This window comes from Trifolium pratense, linkage group LG1, assembly GCF_020283565.1.
Source record: "Trifolium pratense cultivar HEN17-A07 linkage group LG1, ARS_RC_1.1, whole genome shotgun sequence".
In the NCBI taxonomy this organism is placed as follows: domain Eukaryota; kingdom Viridiplantae; phylum Streptophyta; class Magnoliopsida; order Fabales; family Fabaceae; genus Trifolium; species Trifolium pratense.
The window spans coordinates 39684765-39706256 of record NC_060059.1 but is presented as its reverse complement, the minus strand read 5'-3'; the positions used below and the strand labels follow the sequence as shown (position 1 = coordinate 39706256).

The following is a 21492-nucleotide window of genomic DNA, read 5'->3' as shown; positions in this document are numbered from 1 at the left end:
ATACATAATAAATTTCTCTTGAGTGGTTAATACACTAGCCTTTGTGACAAATTATTCTGAAGAACTCAAATTCGATTTTTTGGTAAAAACAATTTTTAATAGATTTTACTTACTTCGCAGCCGAACTCATTAAATTTTCCGACAAACATTTGTCATCACAATAACTTGATTAAAAAAAGAAATATAAATTTATTGAACATTTAATTAATATTCATTGTCAATATGTAGAAGTGTTTTACATATATACAAAGTTTTATTTTTTTCATACATTGTCGTGCTTTTATACCGTAAACAAATCATAATCAATCATATAATCACTTTAAAAACAATTATGAGTAAAAAGTTTACATTGACAATGCAAATAAACTATTTTACAACGAGTGATCGATCACATTTAACTCAAAAAAAAAAAAAAAAACCAGTGATCACATTAGTTAACAATTATTCATTTTCCCCCTCAATTTTTTTTTTTAAAAAAAAATACACAAATACCATGTCAGGCAATGGGGAATGGATTGTCTACAGTCACGGGATCATCCAGTGACATCACAACCATTCAAAAAAATAGAAAAAGAAAAAAGTTGAAGAGAGAGATGAAATTGAATGGTTGAGATCACCACATGAGGAAATCGAGTGGAAAACCCACCAGAGAGAATCCATTCCCCAGGAAATGTGATTAAATCTATATATGTAAAACCCATCTGTAAATACCAACCGAACTCGCTTATTAATAAAATTTAAACAATACTGCTAAAGTTTATCGTGAAATATTTTGCAGATTTGGTATTGCATTCCGAAGACAATGATAATAATTAACATGTACATACTTTATCAACAAAACTCAAGTTGAGTAATGGGAGACACATAAATATTTATACATTTCTTTCTTCTCATTTCTGTTTTTGATTTTGTTCTTTTTACACTTTCACAAATAACATAAGAGATCGCATGATCACAATTTTCAAATAAGACCTCTGCAGGCAAAGAATAATTTTGTACCTTTCTTTCTTTTTTTGTTTGTTTTCTTCTCCTTTGGGGATTCTACAATTGTTCCTACTCTAAATAAACCTCCACTGCATTTATGCAGATATTGGGGAGGGACCGTGTTCATTTATGAACCGGTTGCGTCCAGTCCCAACTTTGAATGAACCGACACTTTAATATGTTATCGATGAAAACATACCTTCAACTGCTCTAGTTCTTTGAACCAAGGAACAATTTCTGGTATTATTACAATAGCTATGTTATATGGACAATATTTATTGTGTAGAGCCCGTTTTACGGACAACCAATTGGCGAAGACGATAAAGACGGGACATCAGTTGTGAGAAGGATGGTCGCAAGTGTGGCTCCCTGCATTAAAATCAGCACAACTAAAATCAATCCAATAGCACAATCTAGTAAAAGAAAAACGAGTCCCTACAATTTCCACAAATTTGTATTTTTATCCACATAGCCTTTTATTTTTTATATAATACTAATATCACCAGTCCAAATATTTTTTAGTTCTTATGGTTTCAATCCCTATTTTCCATTAAGATATAGTCCCTAGGATTTCAACTTAGGGTTTGCTCCCTTTATTATTAAATATCCGAAAGGAAAATAGGAACCAAAGTCTACAGGGACCAAAACTTTATTTAAACTATCAGCACATAACTACAATTCATGGTCTATCATGAAGCATATTTAGCATATCATTAAATTATTATAAAAATCATAAATATCCAAGAACAGTAACATAGCAACACTGATAATTAAACTAGTGGAAATCTGCTTTCAATTTTTCCGACATCAAATGAGTGTCTAGAATATGGCTTCTTTCAAGTACCAGCTTTTCACAAACTGTGAATCTCTTGGCCCACATTCTAATGTAATGAAAGGAAGGCAACCATGTGGTTACTACGCATATTTTAGAACTTTTTACATGTTCATAGCTCTAGTTGCTAAGCTAAAGTAACAATCAGAAAACGTAAGTGGAGAATTAATACTTACGTTTGCCAGCAATCACGTATAATTTGAGCTACTACTGGATCCATTTCTTCTGGAATTTCAAGACGTTTATTTTGGAATCCAACAGCTCCAACAACCTGCATTGGGTTCAGACCATGCCATGGGATTTTCGTGGTAGTTAACTCCCACAAGATCACACCAAAACTATATACATCACACCTGCATGCAAATTTTAAATATTACATCCTAAACTTTTATATGTCACTTTCCATGAAGCATACACATGCAGAATTAACTTACTTCTCATTGGCAGGCTCGTTCCGTAAGACTTCTGGCGCCATCCACTCAGGCTGCAAGAAAAATATATGATTAGGTTCTTTTTCATAAAAAAGTATATACCTTAGAAAGAAACAGGTATAACTGTAATCTACATTGATGATTAATGAATTAATGAGTCAATCAAGGAATTTTCATAAGTCTTTTATCTAATGAAGAATTACCGTTCCAGCACACGACTTTGATGACAAATATGTATGGTGCTTCATACGTGACAGACCAAAATCACAGACCTGTTATACAACAAACGAGATAACAATAATAACAACAATAAAAATAACAATAATAACAATTGATCTACCTTATAATAGAATACAAAAAGGCTTTTAGAAATGTCACAAAAATGTGAAGGCATTATTACAATGCAAAAGATGAAAAAAACATTAATTTCTTATCTATCACTTGCAGTAGTTAAAAGTTGAAATATATTATTCAATTCTTTAAAGATTTGGCAAACCAACAGTGCTTTTTTTTAAAAGCCAAAAACCAACAGCTTAAGAGAGTAATTTTGTTGCAATGTGAATACATAATTACCAAACATAATAACACACAAGCCATGTCAGACACACTTTAGTTATCAGTATTATAATAATATTCTCTAGAGTTTTGTACACCAATCTAATGCCATATTACACACTAATTGAAAACATTCTAACAAGTAAACATAGTTGAGACAACCGACATATATATAGTAGGAGAAAACTTAATTCAAAATGCATAAAGATTAGTTAGTTTTATGTTTATAAAAACATTTTCCAATAAAAAATTCAAATAACACAGCGAGATTATCAGTAAAATTCTATCACTAGTTTATTGGATCTATAAATACTTGATGTTTTCTTCAAGTTTCTTATTTGTCAGCAGAAAAAAATGGTGAATGGCAGAGAGGAAACATATACAATCCACTTTTCTTTTCTATCGGTAACTCCTTCCGAAGAAGAAATAAATGTAGATTTTCACTCTTTTAATTTTATCCACTCAATTCATTTGATATTACTTTTATTTTCAGCACTTGTGAGGTAAACTCCACAGACAAAGAAGTCAAGTATGAAGATTACCTTTACAACCCAATGTCTGTCAACAAGAAGGTTTGGAGTCTTTAAATCTCGATGGACAACGGGAGGATGGCTGGTGTGCAAGTAATTCATTCCCTTAGCCTGACAAGAGGGCAGTAAATTCACATCAAATAAGGAAAGTGAGAAATAATATCTAAAATAAAAAATGAGGACAGTTTTTGGAGTTCTTGGTGAGGAAAGAGCGACCCTCAACTTTGGAGTTTGACACAAATAAGGAGGCTAAGAAGGCTATGGTTTTGTGACAATATGTTGCCCATACAGTTACTTGGTTGGGGAGAAATGCTCATATTTTTTAGGAAGTCTTCTGAACTCCAAAACTTATTTTGGTATAGAATAAATTTATGGTATTCATCTTATGGTCATTTCAAGGGGGATGAAACTGACAGGCATAACAGCCTTGCTACATTCTTGACTCTTTACATATAATCAATTGCTGTATGTAGATTTTTTTGTTCTGGAGGATTCGTTACCCCCAGCCTATTTGGCTATTTGCATTTTTTCCCTCTCATCTTTCTAATAAATTATATTTCTACCACCAAATGAAATCAGGACAAGTATTTCCAATTCATACCACATCAAGAGCCATACGCAACCGTCTCTTCTCATCAAGTACAAGATTGGGACGATGCAACAGCCTATATAAACTGCCTCTGTATCAAAGTAACAATATATTTTGATGAGTAAAACAATAATAGAGAAATTAATAATTTAGTGAAGGCCAAAGTTGCATGTTGACAAAATGTTGGAAAACAAGTAAACAGCATCAATAAAACAAGATATATGGTACATAATCAATAAAAAAACACTTCACATAAGCATAAACAAAAAGTTTATTCAGGAAAATTACAAAACCGGAAAGTCTGTAGTAACTCAATGTTTCAAAAAAATAAAAATAAACTAACCTAGGAAGAAACTCTGTCAATATAGAGAAATTTGGAGGACGAGTGATTGCTCCCATGAAGAGCACAACATTAGGATGCCGCAGCCTTAGCATAATCTCAATCTGTAGAAGACAATATAAGGGCATGTATCTTATATGTGCATATGAATGCATTAAACATACGAATATAGTAATACTAATAATAGCTACTCACTTCCGATTTGAACTGATCTAGTGCATCACCAGAGACATCTTGGTCTAGAAACTTCTTTACAGCAACTTCCTGTAATGCCATTGCCAACCCAGTCATACAAACAAAAATATTATCAAGTACTTTCATAAATGAAGAAAGTCTTACACCATGAGACCATCCCACAGAAACAAGCAATAAAAGTTCCAACACCAAATTAAAATGACAGACAGAACCCGGAAGAGATAAAATGGCTACAGCCTACATATGAGTCCATTTGTAGAAGGAAAAAATGTGTGCATATTCATCAATAAAAGGCATTTATATGAAATCTGAAGAGAGCCTAACAGAATGAAGATAGACCTGCACTAAGCCTTAGCCAAGTTATCTCAAGTCATATGAATGAGGTAGACCCTCTCTACACCCACCTCCGCACACAAACGTCGGAATATTGATAGATATTGACTTAAGCAGTGGCTAACAGAAAAGGAATCGATTATTTACCGGTTAATGAAACAAGCAATTTGCACTTGCATTTTAAAAAATGTAATCGCTTCAAGCAGACTAGGTCAAAGCCTGAATATAACATGATTTCATGATTTGTGTTATGTGTCTTCAAAAGCATAGCATTACAAATTTCTGAAGAAGTACACATTTTACGGACAATCTGTGGATTCTTTATTCACAAAACTACACACGGAACAGAATAAATTATGACTCTATGAGTAACTGAAAAAACCTATGAGTTGATATGTGACTATGATCATACTATGATTTGAAACAAAATGTGACAAATTGGGGGAAATTAACAACAAATATTAATCTGTATATAAAATTCTTGCATAAAGTAGAACAAAGAAGTCATCTAGGAGTTATCTAGAAATTTTCAGATAATGTAATTCTAACCAACTTTTTAAATAGTAAGAAAATGCAAATGACAGACAGGAAACTGATGAAGCACTTAAGAGTTAAGTAAGACAACATAAAAAAGTAGGAGCAGACTTACGGTGCCATTGCAATCAGCACGGTAAACTTCACCGTAAGAACCTACAAAGGACAGTTATGCAAAGTTAGATTTGCAGGGTTACATCATAAGCAGAGATATAGCATAATTTCAACTACCTTTTACTTAATCGCCATTCAAAAAAACAAATAATAAAATAAATAAGTTTCGAATTATCTTATTGAAAGATTTATTCAAGACCCTAAGCTTTTATATAACTTTACATCCAAAAAATCACATTTAAAGTCAGGGAATAGACTTACCAATACCGATACGCTCGCCAATGCGAAGATCCTCCCACTGAACTTCCCATTGGGTGTCTTCCCCGAGTATTGGGTGAACTTTCTTGCTTTTACTGTCATCGTATATGATGCAATCTCCACCGACTGTCTCGTTTATTTGAATGACTGAATCATTTCCAAGTTCAATGTTATTCAAAGAAGCTCCAGCCTCATTTCTAGGACCACTTTCGTCATCATCACAAAAACATTCAACACCATTATGCCTTTTGCAAGAAAGGGATGCCTTGGGCAAGGAAGACTCGGGACACTTTTCTTTACATGTATTAAAAGAAGTGAAGTCAACAATTAATGGATTAGATTGCTCTATATCACTATCTTTACCGGAAACAGTTGCAAAGGCATTCCTTGTACTACTCTGAGAAGAATCATAATATTCAGTGGCATCAGTGTGTAATTCTTTTTGCTGTTTGGATAACTGGTCAGCCAATTGATATAACCTAGTATTACCACCAGCAGGGCCCACTCCTTTAGGGAGTATGAGAGACTTATCATAACTTAATAACAGCCTATTTTGATCAGCTTGAACAGTATCTAAACCCCTATCTCGGGAATTCATATCTGAAAAAAGATCAGAAGGAGGTGATGCACCGCTTTCTAATAGAATAGAGTGCAGTTTTGAGGCAAACTCTGGATTCTTTGCGGCACTGAGAACATACTGGGAGACATTTTTTACATGCATGTTTTCTGCATGTGATGACTCTGGATGTGATGAGCATTCATACGCTGCTGTATGATTATATCTCCCTGCTTCATTTACCTTAACACGATCCATTTCATCTGGTTTTGTTTGACTGCTAATTTCTACTAATTCTTTTGTCTGGACCCTCCCTACGGTACAATCAGACAATAGTCCCAGAACATCAGTTTCATTACCAAGCATTGGATATAAGTTGCTAGGTTGTCCTGCAATCTCTGCGAAATCCCTACCAGCAAAACCATAGTTTTGGATCTGACTGCTGGGCACCTCAGCAGGAATAAGAGTACCAGGAGCACCCATCATATCAATAATGTATTCACTGCATCAGTGCAAATACAATTTAATAACAGAACCTAAAATTGTTCCAACATTAACACAAGATTGGCACAGTTAGTCTAATTAGAAGGTCATTTGCCAAATATGACAGGAGCATAATGCTAAAAGATATAAGATAAACTGTTGGTGGTCTGATTTTTATGAAAGAAAACCATTCAAAGAATGCAACTAAAACTCATAAGAGGATCATAGTAAGCATAAGCTGCAATTGATGAACTCCAACAATATATCCATTAGGCAGCAATAAATTAAACGACTGTTCCCTTACGGCGTAAATCACATTTACCACAAGATCCTATATTTAATTTAAGTATTTAACAATTTTATATAATCATTAACTTCATAAAGGTGGACCAATTCACCCATCTAAAATGACAGGAAGAGTTTTTTGCAAAGCATCAGAAATACAAAACGGAAAATGTCAAATAAAATTGTTTTTGGAATCTCTGCCTCAGGAGTCTGGACTATCATGTCAACGAAGTATACTAAGGAGTTTCTGACTCAACAGAAAACACGCAAATTGTCATCATTCATCAACTATGCAAATGACTAATTAAAATTTACCTTTGAATTAAACTACCTTAAAATCAATAAATAAAAGGGGACTCAACATTCTACCATAAGATAAATACCTTCCATCATCAGCTTTAATCAAATTCACGGCCCCATCATCAGTTCCTGTGTAATAGCTCCCTTTTACAAGCATGCAGGGAATATTAATCCTATCAGCAAGTACCTAAGCATCAGAAGAAAACTAGCTTTAGATGAAATTAAATAAATTTTAGTTGTGCAAACAACTTAATTTGCAGCTTATAGCATAAGCGCTATAAGATATTTCTATTACACAGGATAAAATAAAGTCAAATTGTTTTTGTACAAACTATTAGCTGTTTTTTTAAGCTATCTTGGAGAACTTATGGAAATAAGCTGAAAACAGCTTATGAACATGTCATAAGTTGTTTTCATAAATTCTCCCAAACAGTATCACAACTTCCCAAGTGCTTATGTCATTAGTTAAACTTAAATAAGTCAATCCAAACAGACCCTTAATGTGAATGCTACCATTAGAAAAATGATAAGCATTACCAACTATGAAGATATATATACACACTCCACAATTGAACGGGACAAATCAAATGGGCCATAAAACTCAACAATAAAAATAAAATGTACTCCACATACAACAGGACGGTGTCTACTGTATACAAATTGAACAAAATCAATTGTCTGAACTCTCAAGTGTCTGAATTTTATATGTAAATTGTCTTCAATTAATAAATTGAGAAAATATTACCTTAAAAAGTAGGGCTCGGTGACGTGAAAGTCCAACATCTAGACAGCCAAGAGGAAGAACGACAGTTCTTAAAGAATCTCGCAATTCACGACTCCTCAAAGCCCACTTTGTCGTGATTTTATCAGCACTGCTGACCGGTCCACCCATTCTATTAACAACAACATCAGCAAGTCTCTGGATTAAGCCACTCAAAAACAGTCCTAGTTCAGAAACAGAACACTCTTCAAACAAGGCACAGGCTTTTTTCTCAAGCTGACATAGCTGAACATCAACAATGCGGTTCACTGAGATTACTTCATAATCAACATTTCGTGAGGTGGGAACAGTTTTCAGATCCACCAGCAATGGCATCTTTCCCCGCTCAATTAAACTTGCGTCGATCCCATAGACATCATAAAACCCATCCATCACTTTCTCGTCATAAGCAATGACGTTGTAATTCTGCCAGAGATAAAAACACAGTCTGCTTCAAAAAACACATTCCCAATATGATTACAACTACCAGTTTTTCACTTTTACCAAATAAGAAAACACACCATCATCATTTATCAAATCATCAAATGTCCATAAACAGCAAGAAGCCAGACTTAATTGCATATCCAAAACAGATATAAACAAAATCCATTTTTCAACTAGTCTTCATCGTATATCATTCATGACTTACACCAACAACACGGATAAGCCTTATACATACGTCTAATTATATTTAATCACCTTGCCATAGTCAATTTTAAACAAGTATTTTGCCTTTTTATAAAATAAAATAAAATAAATCAAAGATGTGGCAAACACAACGTGAAATTTTAACCTTCATAATATATCATTCACAAGTTTAATAACTATACAGTAACAAACAATACAAAAAGTTGTATACGTCCATTTAACTATATTTCACCATCTTGCCACAATGAGGTTTTAAGAAGAAATATTATGACTTGGCAAGAAAGTGTGAAATATGATTGGATGTTTGCCTAAAAGTAACATTTTTTTTGGTTTCTCATAGGTTTCCTACACAAGAGATAATCCTATTCGAGGCATGCCCGACACTAAATTTACTACCTATCCCACAGCCTAAAAGTAATTTTGCACTAAGCATATAGTATTTATTAAATTCCATAATTCAGAGTATTCAAAATTCAGTCATGAGAATCAAAACATAGTGTGACACAACACAAGTGGTAGATACTTGGGTCCCTTAACAATTCGGTTCGGGGTTCGATCCCTCGCCGTCGCTGGTACATATGGATAAACATTTGTTGGGAGAGGTCAACCCCTTAAATTGATCTAAGTTAACTCGAGGGGTTTAATCTCCACCATACATTTGGTTTACCAACAATAAATTCAGTAATGAGAAAAACTCCAAAATACATTTATAATTCCAACATTAATAGAACTAACTAAGCACTAAGAATAAAAAAGCTAAAAATTCCCAATTCAGAAATATTACCCTAAACAAGAAACAAACATATAACATAATTTTCATTACCCCCTAACTCAAATTGTACTTCAAATTAATAATAACAACAACAAGAATAATTGATAATATTACCCAATAACGAAGCGATTGAAACTGAACAATTGCAGGAGTATCCGTAATCGAAGCAGAATAACCAAGACTGATCTGTTTAGCAGCATCGATCTGAGCAGATTCATCAACATCATGAGGATCGGAATCAGAAGCACTGATAGCAAGAGCCAATTGAACCTGAAACTCTTCTTCCTGCAAAAGATTAAAATCGTTGACGCTGACACCTATATCGGCGTCGTTTCGAGAATTGTTAACATTAACAACGGTTGGAGAAGGAGAAGGTGAAGGAGATGGAGAAGGACTGAGAGATGTAGAAGAAGAAGGAGGAAGAGGAGTGTGAGAATCGGAATGAGAAAGTGGTAATGCCGCGGCTCCGGTTCCGGTGGCGCCACCACCGATGTGAAGCTTTCGAAGTAGATGCTTCATTTTGGGCATGGTGACAGTTACAGGAATAAGATCATCAACTTTTAACTACCGTGGAATTGATTCAAACGCGATTCTGAGTTTTTTTCGCTTAAATTAATCGCTTAATTCGTTTCATGAATTTGTTTGTTTGTTCCCTCCAATCTTCTTCTCTATGATTTCTTTCTCCTCTCTAGTTCTAGACTTCTAGTGCTTCTTTTTTGCAAATTATTATTATTAAAAAAAAGAAAAAGAATATTATTATAATAATTAATAGTATTTAATAATTCACGCGTTGCAATTTCCGCTTTGTGTTTTTTGTTCTCCTCATTCGTAATTTTCTGTCATAATTTTTTATGAAATGAATGACTTCTTATTTTAATACTAACTTAGTTGGTAAGTTTCCGGAGAAAAACAAAAAATACTTAGGTAGTTGGATTTGATTAATATGGCCTATAAATTTATTTTTCTTTTTGACGAAAGAGCCTATAAAATATTCTTAATTATTAAAAATATTGATATTTTTAAAAAGTTTAAAACAATTAATTTTTTATTCATTTTATTTTCAATCCAATACTTCAAGAATTTTCATTAGCATTAATTTTTTTTGACACACATTAGCATTAATATTAATAAAATAAAAATAAATGCTTTTGATAACTTTATTTTATTCAAGATGATTTTTTTTACTGTGACTATTTTTATCCTTGTGAATTGTTTCTTTTACTTAATTTAATTTAGTTGTGGTTTATCGTATTGTGAAAATATAATTTTTATTTTATAAAGAAAATATAATTTATTAAGTTAAATGACTTGAATCTAACTTCCTGTTTTATTTTCATATAGGATATATCTACTTTCGTGGATACTGAATATATTGTGTAGTCAATTCGTAAAAAATTTAAGTGTACGTTAAAAATAAAATAATTTATATTTAAATACATTCAAGTAAAAAGGAATTGAATAAAAAATTTGAGCATAAAAATCAATTTGTTGACAAGACTAATTATACTTTAGAGTAATTAAATATGTCAAAATTAATTTTACATTTCTACAACTAAACATAAACTAAAAAGTTATATTTTCACTATAATTTTTTTTCTTTTGGGTTATTCAACAAATGCCCTAGGTTACCTACTCTATTTTTTTTTTGTGGGTAATAAAAATTTATGAACCTTTCTATAATTTTTTTTTTTTTATCTAGTAGCATAATAGCTAGAAATTCTACTTTTAAGGTAGATAAGCGGACGATCGAGGTTCGAAGTCTGATCCCCTACATATATAACAAAATGTTTCTTTGATAAATATATAACGAAATATTTCTGTCAACTAAGCTCAAGGGATAAAAAAATGAAATCATGACCCTAATTTAAATAAATTGACAGAAATGTAGTTGTATAAAATACAATTTCAAAAGTTTTGATAAAAAAAAATACAATTTCAAAAGTTACTCCACTCCATATAAGAATATTCCAAATAAATTTAATATATGTCTCTTTCTATGTAAAAAATAAAATAAAAGTGTTGTTGTTACCTCTTTTTTATCATGTCAATTGTCAATCAAAATATACAAGTCTTTTATTTCTCCACTCACCGGACCATACTTGTCTTGTATGAGAATATCTAATGTCTCCTCTTATCAAACACTACATTAAATGTTAAATTTAGTAAAAAAAAAAAAATGAAGTCTAAAAAATCTCCAAACTTTCCTCATTGATCAAATCTGAACATTACTATTATGAATCAAAAATCTGTAAATTTGTCATACGCGTTATTGCCTTTTTAGTTTTAGTGGGCTGCTTTCAATATTGATGGTTGGATTCATTGACCAGCGTCTCTCATCCCACGGCTGGTATTTATCCATTTTCCATTAAAAAATTATACTACTACCAGTAATTTCTATCAATATAAACCTAGTCATCACGCTCAAGTGGCTAATGAGCTTCACTAAAAGATCGACCATTCGGAAGAACCTGAGTCGATTCCTGTGTAGAACAATATTTTTGTCAGATTTTACTTACTTGACGGCGGAACTCAGAATTACCAAAGGGTTAACACCAAATTATGGATCAAACTTACTCTTAGGGTGTGTTTGATCTGCTAAAAAATAGGGGACTGGACTAGACAACTTTTGTTGTACCCTGTTTGATTTGAAACAGGTTATGGAACTGGACAAATTAGGCAGCAAGGGACAGGACAAAAACAAGATTTTTTGTCCCTCACTGAACCACATGACAACTTTTTGTCCACGGTACAACTATAAAAAAATACGAAAATACCCATTTTATTTTCGAATATAAAAATATTATCGTCCTATATCTCTCCGGTACAGTTTTGTCCTGTCCTGTATTATCTTGTTCTGTCCTGTACTGTTCTATCTAGTTCTTGCTGTTTTACGAATCAAACGCACCCTTATCATCTTATGTCAGCTATCAAAGGTAACCCGTTTATCACGTCAATTAACAAAGGTACTACCTATGGCATAATTCATGCATGAAATTTATAAGTTGTTGACTATGCCAGAAACAAGTGCCGTCACCACTCACGATTTCCTCAAATAGACCCTCAAATTAAATCATATTGCGTATACCTTTTTCATTTCCAAAGACTTAATGCAATGCACCACCCAATTTTCAAGTTTGCTTGATTCACAAGATTGCTGCTGCATGCTTCGTATAGATACATACATTACATCATTGCAATACGTTATCGACGGATCTGGATTCCCTGCTGTAGGGAATCATACAGTTTCACACTGTTTTGCATCTCAACCATTGATTATCAGATCAACCGGACCAGAATAATTCATTTACAACATTACTGAAAATGTTCTCGGCTACACAATTGTGATTGGACGGTCCTTATCTATTACCGCGTCCTGCTGTAACAGCAGAATACTCGTTCCCCATTATCGACAAATACTAACAAATTAACAATTAACATACTAACGGTAAAAAAACAATATTACAGTAATATATATAATTTGATTTTTCTTACTATTTGAATGATACCGTTTTCTAGCCCAAAATGCACCAGTATACAACAAAATCTTGCCAATCTCTTACTACCAAAATGTAATGCAATCATAGACAAAATAATCCAGAATGATTGCACCTATGAATAAGGTTATACTATGGCTTACTGAGATGGTAAGCTGGAACTCATCATTCTCTTTATGTTTTGTTAAGTAGAGAAGCAAGATTGCGAAGTTCTTCAAATGCATGCATTGTTTCTGCATCAAATCCTCCTGCAAACTGCATTAATTAACAAATAAATAAAAATTAGTACCTATCACCCCAAATAAAAATTAACAAATAAATAACAACCGATACCTAAATTTGAAGTTGCGGAGGCTAGGACTGTTATGGTACCGAAAAAATCCAAATTGTTGACCAACAATTCACGAACTGAACTGAACCAGTTCAGTTCAATTCAATTCGTGAATTATCCGTCACAATTCGGTTCGGTTTTAGTTTTGTTTTTTAGACAGTCAAAATATTCGTTTTTTAGAGAACCATGTAATCCATATAGGACATACCTGATGGATTCTGAAAGCAAATCTCACTCCTTGGAGAACCATGTAATCCATTGCAGGATCTTTATCAAATGCTGACTTTGTTTGAACTTCCATGGCTACCCTTTTCATATACTTTTTGGCCAATTTAACTGACCCTAGTTTTATCTACAAAAGAAAAATAGTTTAATCCAATGTTATAACAAGATATACAAAATGATATAGATAAGAAATATCGGATAGAACATCGCACTTTTACAAATTTCCAGAACATTATCATAGGATCCTTCAAAAAATCTTGCCAGATAAATGATTGTTTGTGAAGATCTATTTGTTAGCCTAATCCTTAATATATCAATAAGTAACATGCTATGCAATGACACTATATGATGTACCTTGCCAATGATTCCATTATCAAGCATCCATTCTACAGGAATTTGAAACTCCTTGCAATTTCGCATTAGTGAATCCCTCGTGCGGAGAAGTGTATAAACTGTACGTTCCATCCTATAGTGAAAACACAAACATAAGTGTCTTGCAACATGAAACTATAGAATCACAAAACACGTGCTTTCAGAGATATTTGAGTTGCTTACTTTTCTGATAATGCAACCATTTTCTTTAGAGCAATATCACAAGGTAGCCGAGGGTCGTCCTTGTAGGAGGAAACTTCAGATTCCAACTTTTTCAAATCTTGATATCCAAATGATGCTTCTCTTAATGTGTCGGCTTTTTTCTCTGGCCAATCAAAATGTTTAAGAACAGCTCTTTCATCCACCTATGAAACACATTCATAATTATATCACATGGCTAATATATACACAACAGTAATACATTTTTAATAGCAATAACAGAAATGAATCTTCTTGATCTCGCTACAATAATAGCCGCATAATATAATGTTGTGATGGACTGATGGTTAAGTAGAAAGATTAATACATTAAATCTTTACATGACACAGATTCATGTGTAAGCACAAAGCAACTTACAAGGAAGCCAAGTTCATCATCAAGCCACTTCACAAATGCAACTACGTCGTCTATGTTCTCATATGCCGCATTGTTCACCTCTCTAATCAATGAATTTACAAATTCTCCCTGTGTTTCAATATCTGCCTTTATCTGCATATCAAGAAATAGATATTAGCATTCTAGATTTCAAGCAGACCAGTCACCAATATGTTGTAAACAAAATTTGCCCGGAAAAAAGATGGAATTTAATAAGGTGGATACATGAGGTGTAAAATTACTCACAGCAAGTAAATGTGACGAACGGTTCTCGATTTCTCCAATCATGCTACTACGAACATCTGCAACATCAGGAGCATCAGAGAGTCCTCCATTTGAAGAATCTCTTCTACAATCTCTCTTCATGAGTGAGTGGTACAATTCGACCACTTGTGGCGCTCGTTTTACCATTGCTGTATTACTTTTTGATGCAAAACTCATAGGAGGTGGTGGTGGAGGCGGAGGTGGAGGAGGTTGAACTTGAACTTGAACCGAGCTTTCTTGTTTTGTTTTGCTAGAAATAGAACATGAAGAAGGTCTTGGAGGAGGATTAGGAATCCTTAATGCCCTCTTTTCCAAAACAGATTGTTGAATAGATAATGGCATTGGCATTGATTCCTTTTCCATTTCTTTTAAACATTCAAAAGAATCAAAACAATTAGATTGTCTTCTTTTATTCAATACAATAACCTCTTCCTCTGAGCTATTGGAACCACTAATTGAATGTCTTCTGTTGTTTCTCCCAGAAATTGATTCAATCCAATTTTTCTCAATAAGACTACTATTTGTGCACTCTACTTGTGACTCACTAGTTATTGCCCACTTTTTTGCCTTCTTAACTAAATTGAAGCTATTTGCGCTACCGCTTTGGTCAGAGAAAGAACTAATAGAATCTCCGCTACTACTCACAACAGATTGAGGACTAGATGGCTTATCAGAATCCAATGTTGAGCATGTATTCTTCAACTCGGTTCGTAAACATGAATTCACCCACCTCAAGTAGGCTAGTTCCTCCACTTCATTTAATCTGCTTGTTTGTAAGCCTTCTACTTGTTTGCTCAGGTCTTCGTTCGTGAGCCGGAGCAATGACGCCTCGGCTTTAAATTTCGCAACAATGTCACTCTGATCATATCATATAAGGACAGTATTGGAGGGCAAAAAAAGTGAATCAATATTCAGAAAAACAAAAGTGAGGCAGGCAGAAGCTAATATCCTAAATCTTAATAGCCAATTTGGATTAAGTTCTCAATAGTTACTTGTATGCTAATAGATAAACTGAGAAGCTTTCACAAACTAGAAGCTGATCCAAACTGGGCTTAAGGGCCTGTTTGGATAGACAGCTTATTTGCAGCTTATAGCACAAACATTTATCATGATAAGCGCTTATGTATAAGCTTATTGCTTACATAAGCAATTTTTACAGCAAAAGATAAAATAAAGATAGTAAATCGTTTTCATATATGCGCTACAAGCTATTTTCATAAGTTCTTCCAAACAGTCTCACAAAATTTATATCAGTAGATAAGCTCAAATAAACCAATCCAAACAGACCCTAAGAAGCTCAAATTCTATTTCTATTTATAAGAAGAGAAACACATGAAACCAAATTAAATCAGTAACAAAAGGAAATTTGGAATCTTAATTGAAATTTTTTCTTCATAAGCTTAAAATAAGTTTTTTTTTTTTATTTTTTTACTAAAAGCTTAAAATAAGTTGTATCCAATAAATTTGAATCATTGAAATTGCAAAATTTACCTCTGAAGAATTGGGAGAACACGATAATTGAGACTCCATAGAAGAGAGCCTGCAAGTGAGGTTCCTCTTCTGCATATGCAACTCCTTATTCAACCTTCTCAACTCAACAACTTCAAGCTCAAGATTCTGCATAGAACTATGCTTATTTTCCCCTTTCACAACTTCTTCCTGTCTCTCCAATACAGCCAATTGCTGAGAGAGACTACTTTTCTCTTCTTCTAACAAAGCAACTTTCTTCACAAGCTCATCAACCTCACTCTGATTCTTCCTACACTTAGCCAACTCAGCATTCAGCTTAGACTCTCTCTCCTTAGACTCTTGCAACAAGCTTCTCATATGATCTAACTCGGTGAATAAATCAGTTGATGATTGTCTCCTATGTGTTGGAAAAGCATGTGGATGAACTTGAGAACATGACAAATCACCCATTAGAGATCTTTTCGCTCTTGATTGAGCTGGAACAAAAGGGTTTTTCTGATTAGCAACATCCGAGATTGTTGTTGTTATTGTTGTCTGTTTTTTTGTCGGAACAGTTGATTGTTGTTTGGTTTTTTTGTCAGCTGAAAACCCTTTTACAATGTGAGCACCCCATAACCTTGGCTTTGAATGATTGTTATTGGGGTTTGTTCCTTTTGTGGTTTGAAGCTTTGGTGGTTGATTTTGATCGGAAAATTTTGAAACTTTGGACTTGTTTTCTGATGGGTTGTTGTTGTTATTATTATTTTCTTCCCTCATTTTGTGAGAAAAACAGAAACAGTTTTGAGAATAGTTTGGTTTGTTTAAGGATGAGAGTAATCTAGTTATGGATTGAAGATGAGGAAATTGAAAAACATGTTTTTGGAACAGAACAAGATTGAGGGTTTTGTGTGTACGATGATGATGTAAGAGGAAAAGTTTGAAAATTTGAAATTTGAAATGTTAGAAAGAGAAGAGAAGAGAGAGACATTGAAGAAGGGTGTGAGTGAGCATTTCGAGGTATAGAGAAGCTGGGAAGTGGAAATGGAAATGGAAATGCAACGGTCCTTTTTTTTGGCTTTTTGTGGGGCTCACACTGTCACACTATACTCGTGCAATAAGTTGACCTTAGTCCTAAATGAAAAAGCTTTTTGTTTTTTTTGTAGGTTACTCTGATTTTGTAAGGCTTTTTAAATTGATTTTTGGTACAAAAATTGATTATATGGCATGCATTCTCTCATCACTAAAATTCAATGAACATAAAAATTGAATTTTTTGCTTATACTATAAGAATGGTCAAGATTTTTTTGATTTTGGAATGGAAATCTCACACAAAATGGTCAAGATTTGGTTGTTATGGTATGTGTTCATTTATCTTTTTTCTAAATTAAATATGATCAAGATTTGATGCATCTTCCAATGACTCGATTCAATGTAAATTATTTAGCGTTCAAATTGACTAGTCCAACAACAAAATAAAGTCGAATTGTATACGTTAATATTTTATGACTGAATATGAGTTAGTGTAGAAGTCAACAATACATTAGCAAGGCAAAATCTTAATCCAAATGATCAAATCAAATTCTTTCGCATGTGGTCCTCAATAGTGAGGATATTTAATTTTAGCACAATTACGCATGCGATCCATTTAAATTTGACCATTATTTTGAATTAGTTCTTTAAGGTTTCTTTTTTTTTTTTTTTTTTTTTACGCGAAGTTCTTTTAAGGTTTCTTTTTACCATAGTTTTCTACATTTTTATTCTTTTAAATTAATCATTTATGTTACATTCTATTTACACTGTTACTATTTAACTTCTTGTGTTCTTACGCCGTTATCATTTATGTGTCATATTATTATGATTGTGTGAACCACAAATTTAATTCTACTACTATAGATGAACCAAGGGCAGACCCACGTTGTTGCAGTTGTACGCCCTCAATTTTTTTAAATATGCACTAAATTTTAGGTATTTTAAAGTTTTGCACACCCTGAGATTTAAGTTTTGCACCTCCTTTGCACCAACAATAAAACTTTCTCTCATCCGGATCACTCTTAATCTTGCTGAAAGTACTATCAATTTTTCGTTTTGAATTAATAGTAGAATATGAATATTTTTAACTAATATGAATTGTTTTTTATAATAGTAGAATCTGAATCTACTATTATCATTGATAGGATCCCTAGTTTAAACCCGACCTTAAAATTATTAATCTGGCTTGATTATTTTTGAAGTATAATTTAATTTCAGAACAAGATGTCAGTGCATACATGATCTGTGTGCTTCATATATCTTGTTTTAATTCCAGGACTTAGGTCATAGCAAAAATGCCTTTGTCCTAGAAGTATGAAGTTACATTGGGGTATTTTCTTTTTCCGATGAAACATACGTTACCTTGCAAATATGTAAACTCACACACACTATGGTATTGCTCTATATATGATGAATTCATATTAATTATCACCAATAACTAATTGTTGAAATCAAAAGAAAAACTGCATTTCATTTCATTGCAGTAACAGATGTTAGACTACAAAGAAGAAGTATGCAAAAATAAAATATAGGTAAGTTAAGAAGCAACTTCTTCTGATGTTATACGATAGTACAAAAAGCGAAGCTACAATGCAAGCAACCTTACAAGTGGAAAATTGCCATCAATTATGAGAAAAGATTTAACAACACATAAATTTAAGCATAAATCGAGTATAGCAAAAAGTGACGCTGCAAAAAGTGACGCCGCAAAGTACCCAACCTTGCAAGTGAAAATTCTTGATCAAAATCGAAAAAGACTTAACAACTATCTAGTGAACTTAATGAAGACTTAAATTTAAGCACATCTCTCATGTTTCCTTTTCACTCTCTTCTTCAATAACTCATTTTCATTCCTCTATCAAGAAGCAAATTGCTCTAATGTTATATGCTAACAGTAAAAAAATTACACCGCAATGTAAGCAACCTTACAAGTAAAAATTCTACATCAATTTTGAAAAAGATTTAACTATGAATTTAGTAATCACATAAATTTAGTCATAACCCTAGTATGGCAAAAATAATATAGAAGAGGAATCAATACGCAATTCCTCTTATGTTCTATGATAGTATAAAAAGTGATGCCACAATAAGCAACCTTGCAAGTGAAAATTCCTAATCAATATTGAAAAAAATATATTTAATAAAGACCTAATTTAAGTTTAACCCTCGTGTTTCCTCTTTGTTTTCTTTTTAGACCGTTCCCCGGTTCTATCTTCCACATCTTTATTCTTCCTCTTCTTCTTTTGATCCGTCTTTACCTCTTCATCTTTTAATTTATTCTCACTTCCGGCTTCATGTTTCTCTTTCGACCTAATTTCTATGTCCCGATGATCAACTAGCCCTCCATTTTCACTCTTCACACCGTCACTTAGTTTTTTCTCTACCTCTTCCTTTTGTTCTTGTCCCATTGCATTCTCACCTTCTTGATTCTTGTCCTTCTTCTTCTTCTCCCTTTTTTGTTTCTTTACCTCCTCCGTTCCTCCTTCAATCCCCTTACCCGATTCAATTCCACTTTCTTCCTTTTTCGGTAATTTACCATCACCTTCCGTGTTTCCAAATTCAAGCTTATCCTTACTATCTTTCTTATCATGCTTCTCACTTCCACCCGAAACAGAACCATTACCATTCCGAATCAATTTTTCATCGACATTCTCATCTTGCAACTGTTCCCTTGGAACCTCATTCTCATATTTCACATCAACACTCCCAACCACTCTTCCACTATCATCTGTTGCGTGGCTTTGACGACTCTTACGCTCCTTATGAATCTTGTTGAGCTTTTTGAAAGCTTTATAAGCCTTGTGGAGACACCGATCGATGTGTACCGGAGCACCATTGTCAGCAGATAAAAAACTGGAGAGAAATTTGGTAGCTTTGGAAAGTGTTGTCTCTTTTGATGATACACAACGCATTGCAGCAGTTTTCATCTTCACACGCAGATATATATATATATATATATATATATATAGCTAGATTCAATAAGCAGTTAAAAATTATTAATTAACTATGTTGTTAATTGCAATTGTGGAATCGCAGTGAGAGTAGAGCTTTTCTGAAACGCGATTATTTGGGTAATGTCCTTGCACGTTATAGGAAAGGGAAAAAGAAAAACCTGGAGGAATTTGTCGGAGTTTTAGAAGGTGGAGTGAGTTGCTCCGTACGACGACGAAGTTTGGCGGTGTTTTCCGGCGAGCTTGTGTGTTTCTTAAGCAACAAGGGTTTTGATGAATGAAGAACCAAATTTTCGTTGTGTAGGGTTTAAATTAAAATTAATGGCTTAAAATAAGTGTGATTTTTTTGTCGAAATTGTGATTTTTTTTTGTGTTTATAGTGAACGATGATGATGGGCTTTCAAGAGGATATATCAATTGGCCTTGGATTTTTTTTAATTTTATTGTATAATTATTGTATAATAATATTATTATAATTTTTCTTTTCACCGCATCTTTTTTTTCAGATCCCCTCGATTTTTAATTTTGCCTTTAAACTTATTTTGGAATACATTTTTCCAATGTGAATTTTTTTTTTTTGAAATCATTTTTCAAAATATCCCTTTATACACATTTGAACATGAAATTGTCAGTATCGTCAAAAAACAAACAAAATTGTCAGTTTTTACCAAGCACTAATAATTCAATAAACTAGCTTATTTGCTATTAGAAAATGCTACTTTATGCGAAAAGCTATTTCACGAAATTATCACGATATGCAATGGTTACTCTAGCAAACCTTCATTCTACTTCCAAGTCACCCATGTTTTCTGTTAATCACAAGATCCAACTGTCAATACTAATCCGTGTTAAATTCATGATAATACTTTTCGCTTTAAATAGCAAAGCTCTTTACTATAAGCTAAAAGAAAAGTTAGCTTATAAGCTATTCACTATAACTTCATCCGCTATAAGTTAGCTTATCAGTTATTCATTACTTTTAACCAAACATAGCCTTAATTGTTCTTAACAAGCTCCACCCATTTGCACTCCACATATATTTTTGTTACAATCCCTAAACCACAATAAACGAATCTAAGTGAAGTTCAACCTCCAAAATATCCTATAGTTTTAGTAAGCAACAATCCCTTCAAGGCTCTCTACAATTTTGCAATATATGCACTAAGTATAGCCGAGATGCTTTGAAACACCACAAATCCACTACCTATTTGCATCACAAAGAAGACCGCCACATTCAACTCGACCATCCAATCCAATGGCGGTGGCATCCACCAAACTAAAACA

The 21492-nt window shown here is 33.2% G+C and overlaps 3 protein-coding genes across 3 annotated transcripts; all 3 read right to left on the bottom strand.

The window, feature by feature from the left end:
• Positions 1–871: 871 nt before the first annotated feature.
• LOC123916885 (probable serine/threonine-protein kinase SIS8) lies at positions 872–10243 on the bottom strand. Its single transcript, XM_045968464.1, has 13 exons — positions 9614–10243; positions 8065–8505; positions 7403–7506; positions 5699–6753; positions 5439–5479; positions 4457–4525; positions 4265–4365; positions 3934–4012; positions 3345–3443; positions 2451–2519; positions 2251–2300; positions 1993–2169; positions 872–1353 (listed from the first exon to the last, which is right to left on the bottom strand). Exons 1-13 carry the CDS (start codon positions 10025–10027, stop codon positions 1260–1262), a joined length of 2793 nt encoding a protein of 930 aa, XP_045824420.1. The 5' UTR covers positions 10028–10243; the 3' UTR covers positions 872–1259.
• A 2526-nt stretch (positions 10244–12769) lies between these two features.
• Positions 12770–17217, bottom strand: LOC123916878 (protein CHUP1, chloroplastic-like). Its single transcript, XM_045968456.1, has 7 exons — positions 16271–17217; positions 14762–15637; positions 14498–14629; positions 14105–14286; positions 13904–14015; positions 13533–13676; positions 12770–13248 (listed from the first exon to the last, which is right to left on the bottom strand). The coding sequence occupies exons 1-7, from the start codon at positions 17003–17005 to the stop codon at positions 13168–13170; spliced, it is 2262 nt and encodes a 753-aa protein (XP_045824412.1). The 5' UTR covers positions 17006–17217; the 3' UTR covers positions 12770–13167.
• A 1942-nt stretch (positions 17218–19159) lies between these two features.
• Positions 19160–20199, bottom strand: LOC123916869 (uncharacterized protein DDB_G0283697-like). Its single transcript, XM_045968445.1, has one exon. It carries the CDS (start codon positions 20182–20184, stop codon positions 19417–19419), a length of 768 nt encoding a protein of 255 aa, XP_045824401.1. The 5' UTR covers positions 20185–20199; the 3' UTR covers positions 19160–19416.
• Between the last annotated feature and the right edge of the window lie 1293 nt (positions 20200–21492).

What these genes read in the sequence shown, in the direction of transcription:
- LOC123916885 (XM_045968464.1), bottom strand. Translation starts at nt 10,027, where the DNA reads ATGCCCAAAATGAAGCATCTACTTCGAAAGCTTCACATCGGTGGTGGC. An exon ending in TAGATCAGTTCAAATCGGAA is followed by an intron (nt 4,366 to 4,456) that starts GTGAGTAGCTAT and finishes TGTCTTCTACAG; the next exon opens with ATTGAGATTATGCTAAGGCT. An exon ending in ATACGTGATTGCTGGCAAAC is followed by an intron (nt 1,354 to 1,992) that starts GTAAGTATTAAT and finishes ATTTTAATGCAG; the next exon opens with GGAGCCACACTTGCGACCAT.
- LOC123916878 (XM_045968456.1), bottom strand. Translation starts at nt 17,005, where the DNA reads ATGAGGGAAGAAAATAATAATAACAACAACAACCCATCAGAAAACAAG. An exon ending in ATGATGAACTTGGCTTCCTT is followed by an intron (nt 14,287 to 14,497) that starts GTAAGTTGCTTT and finishes TGTGTTTCATAG; the next exon opens with GTGGATGAAAGAGCTGTTCT. An exon ending in ATAATGGAATCATTGGCAAG is followed by an intron (nt 13,677 to 13,903) that starts GTACATCATATA and finishes TTTCTTTTGTAG; the next exon opens with ATAAAACTAGGGTCAGTTAA.
- LOC123916869 (XM_045968445.1), bottom strand. Translation starts at nt 20,184, where the DNA reads ATGAAAACTGCTGCAATGCGTTGTGTATCATCAAAAGAGACAACACTT.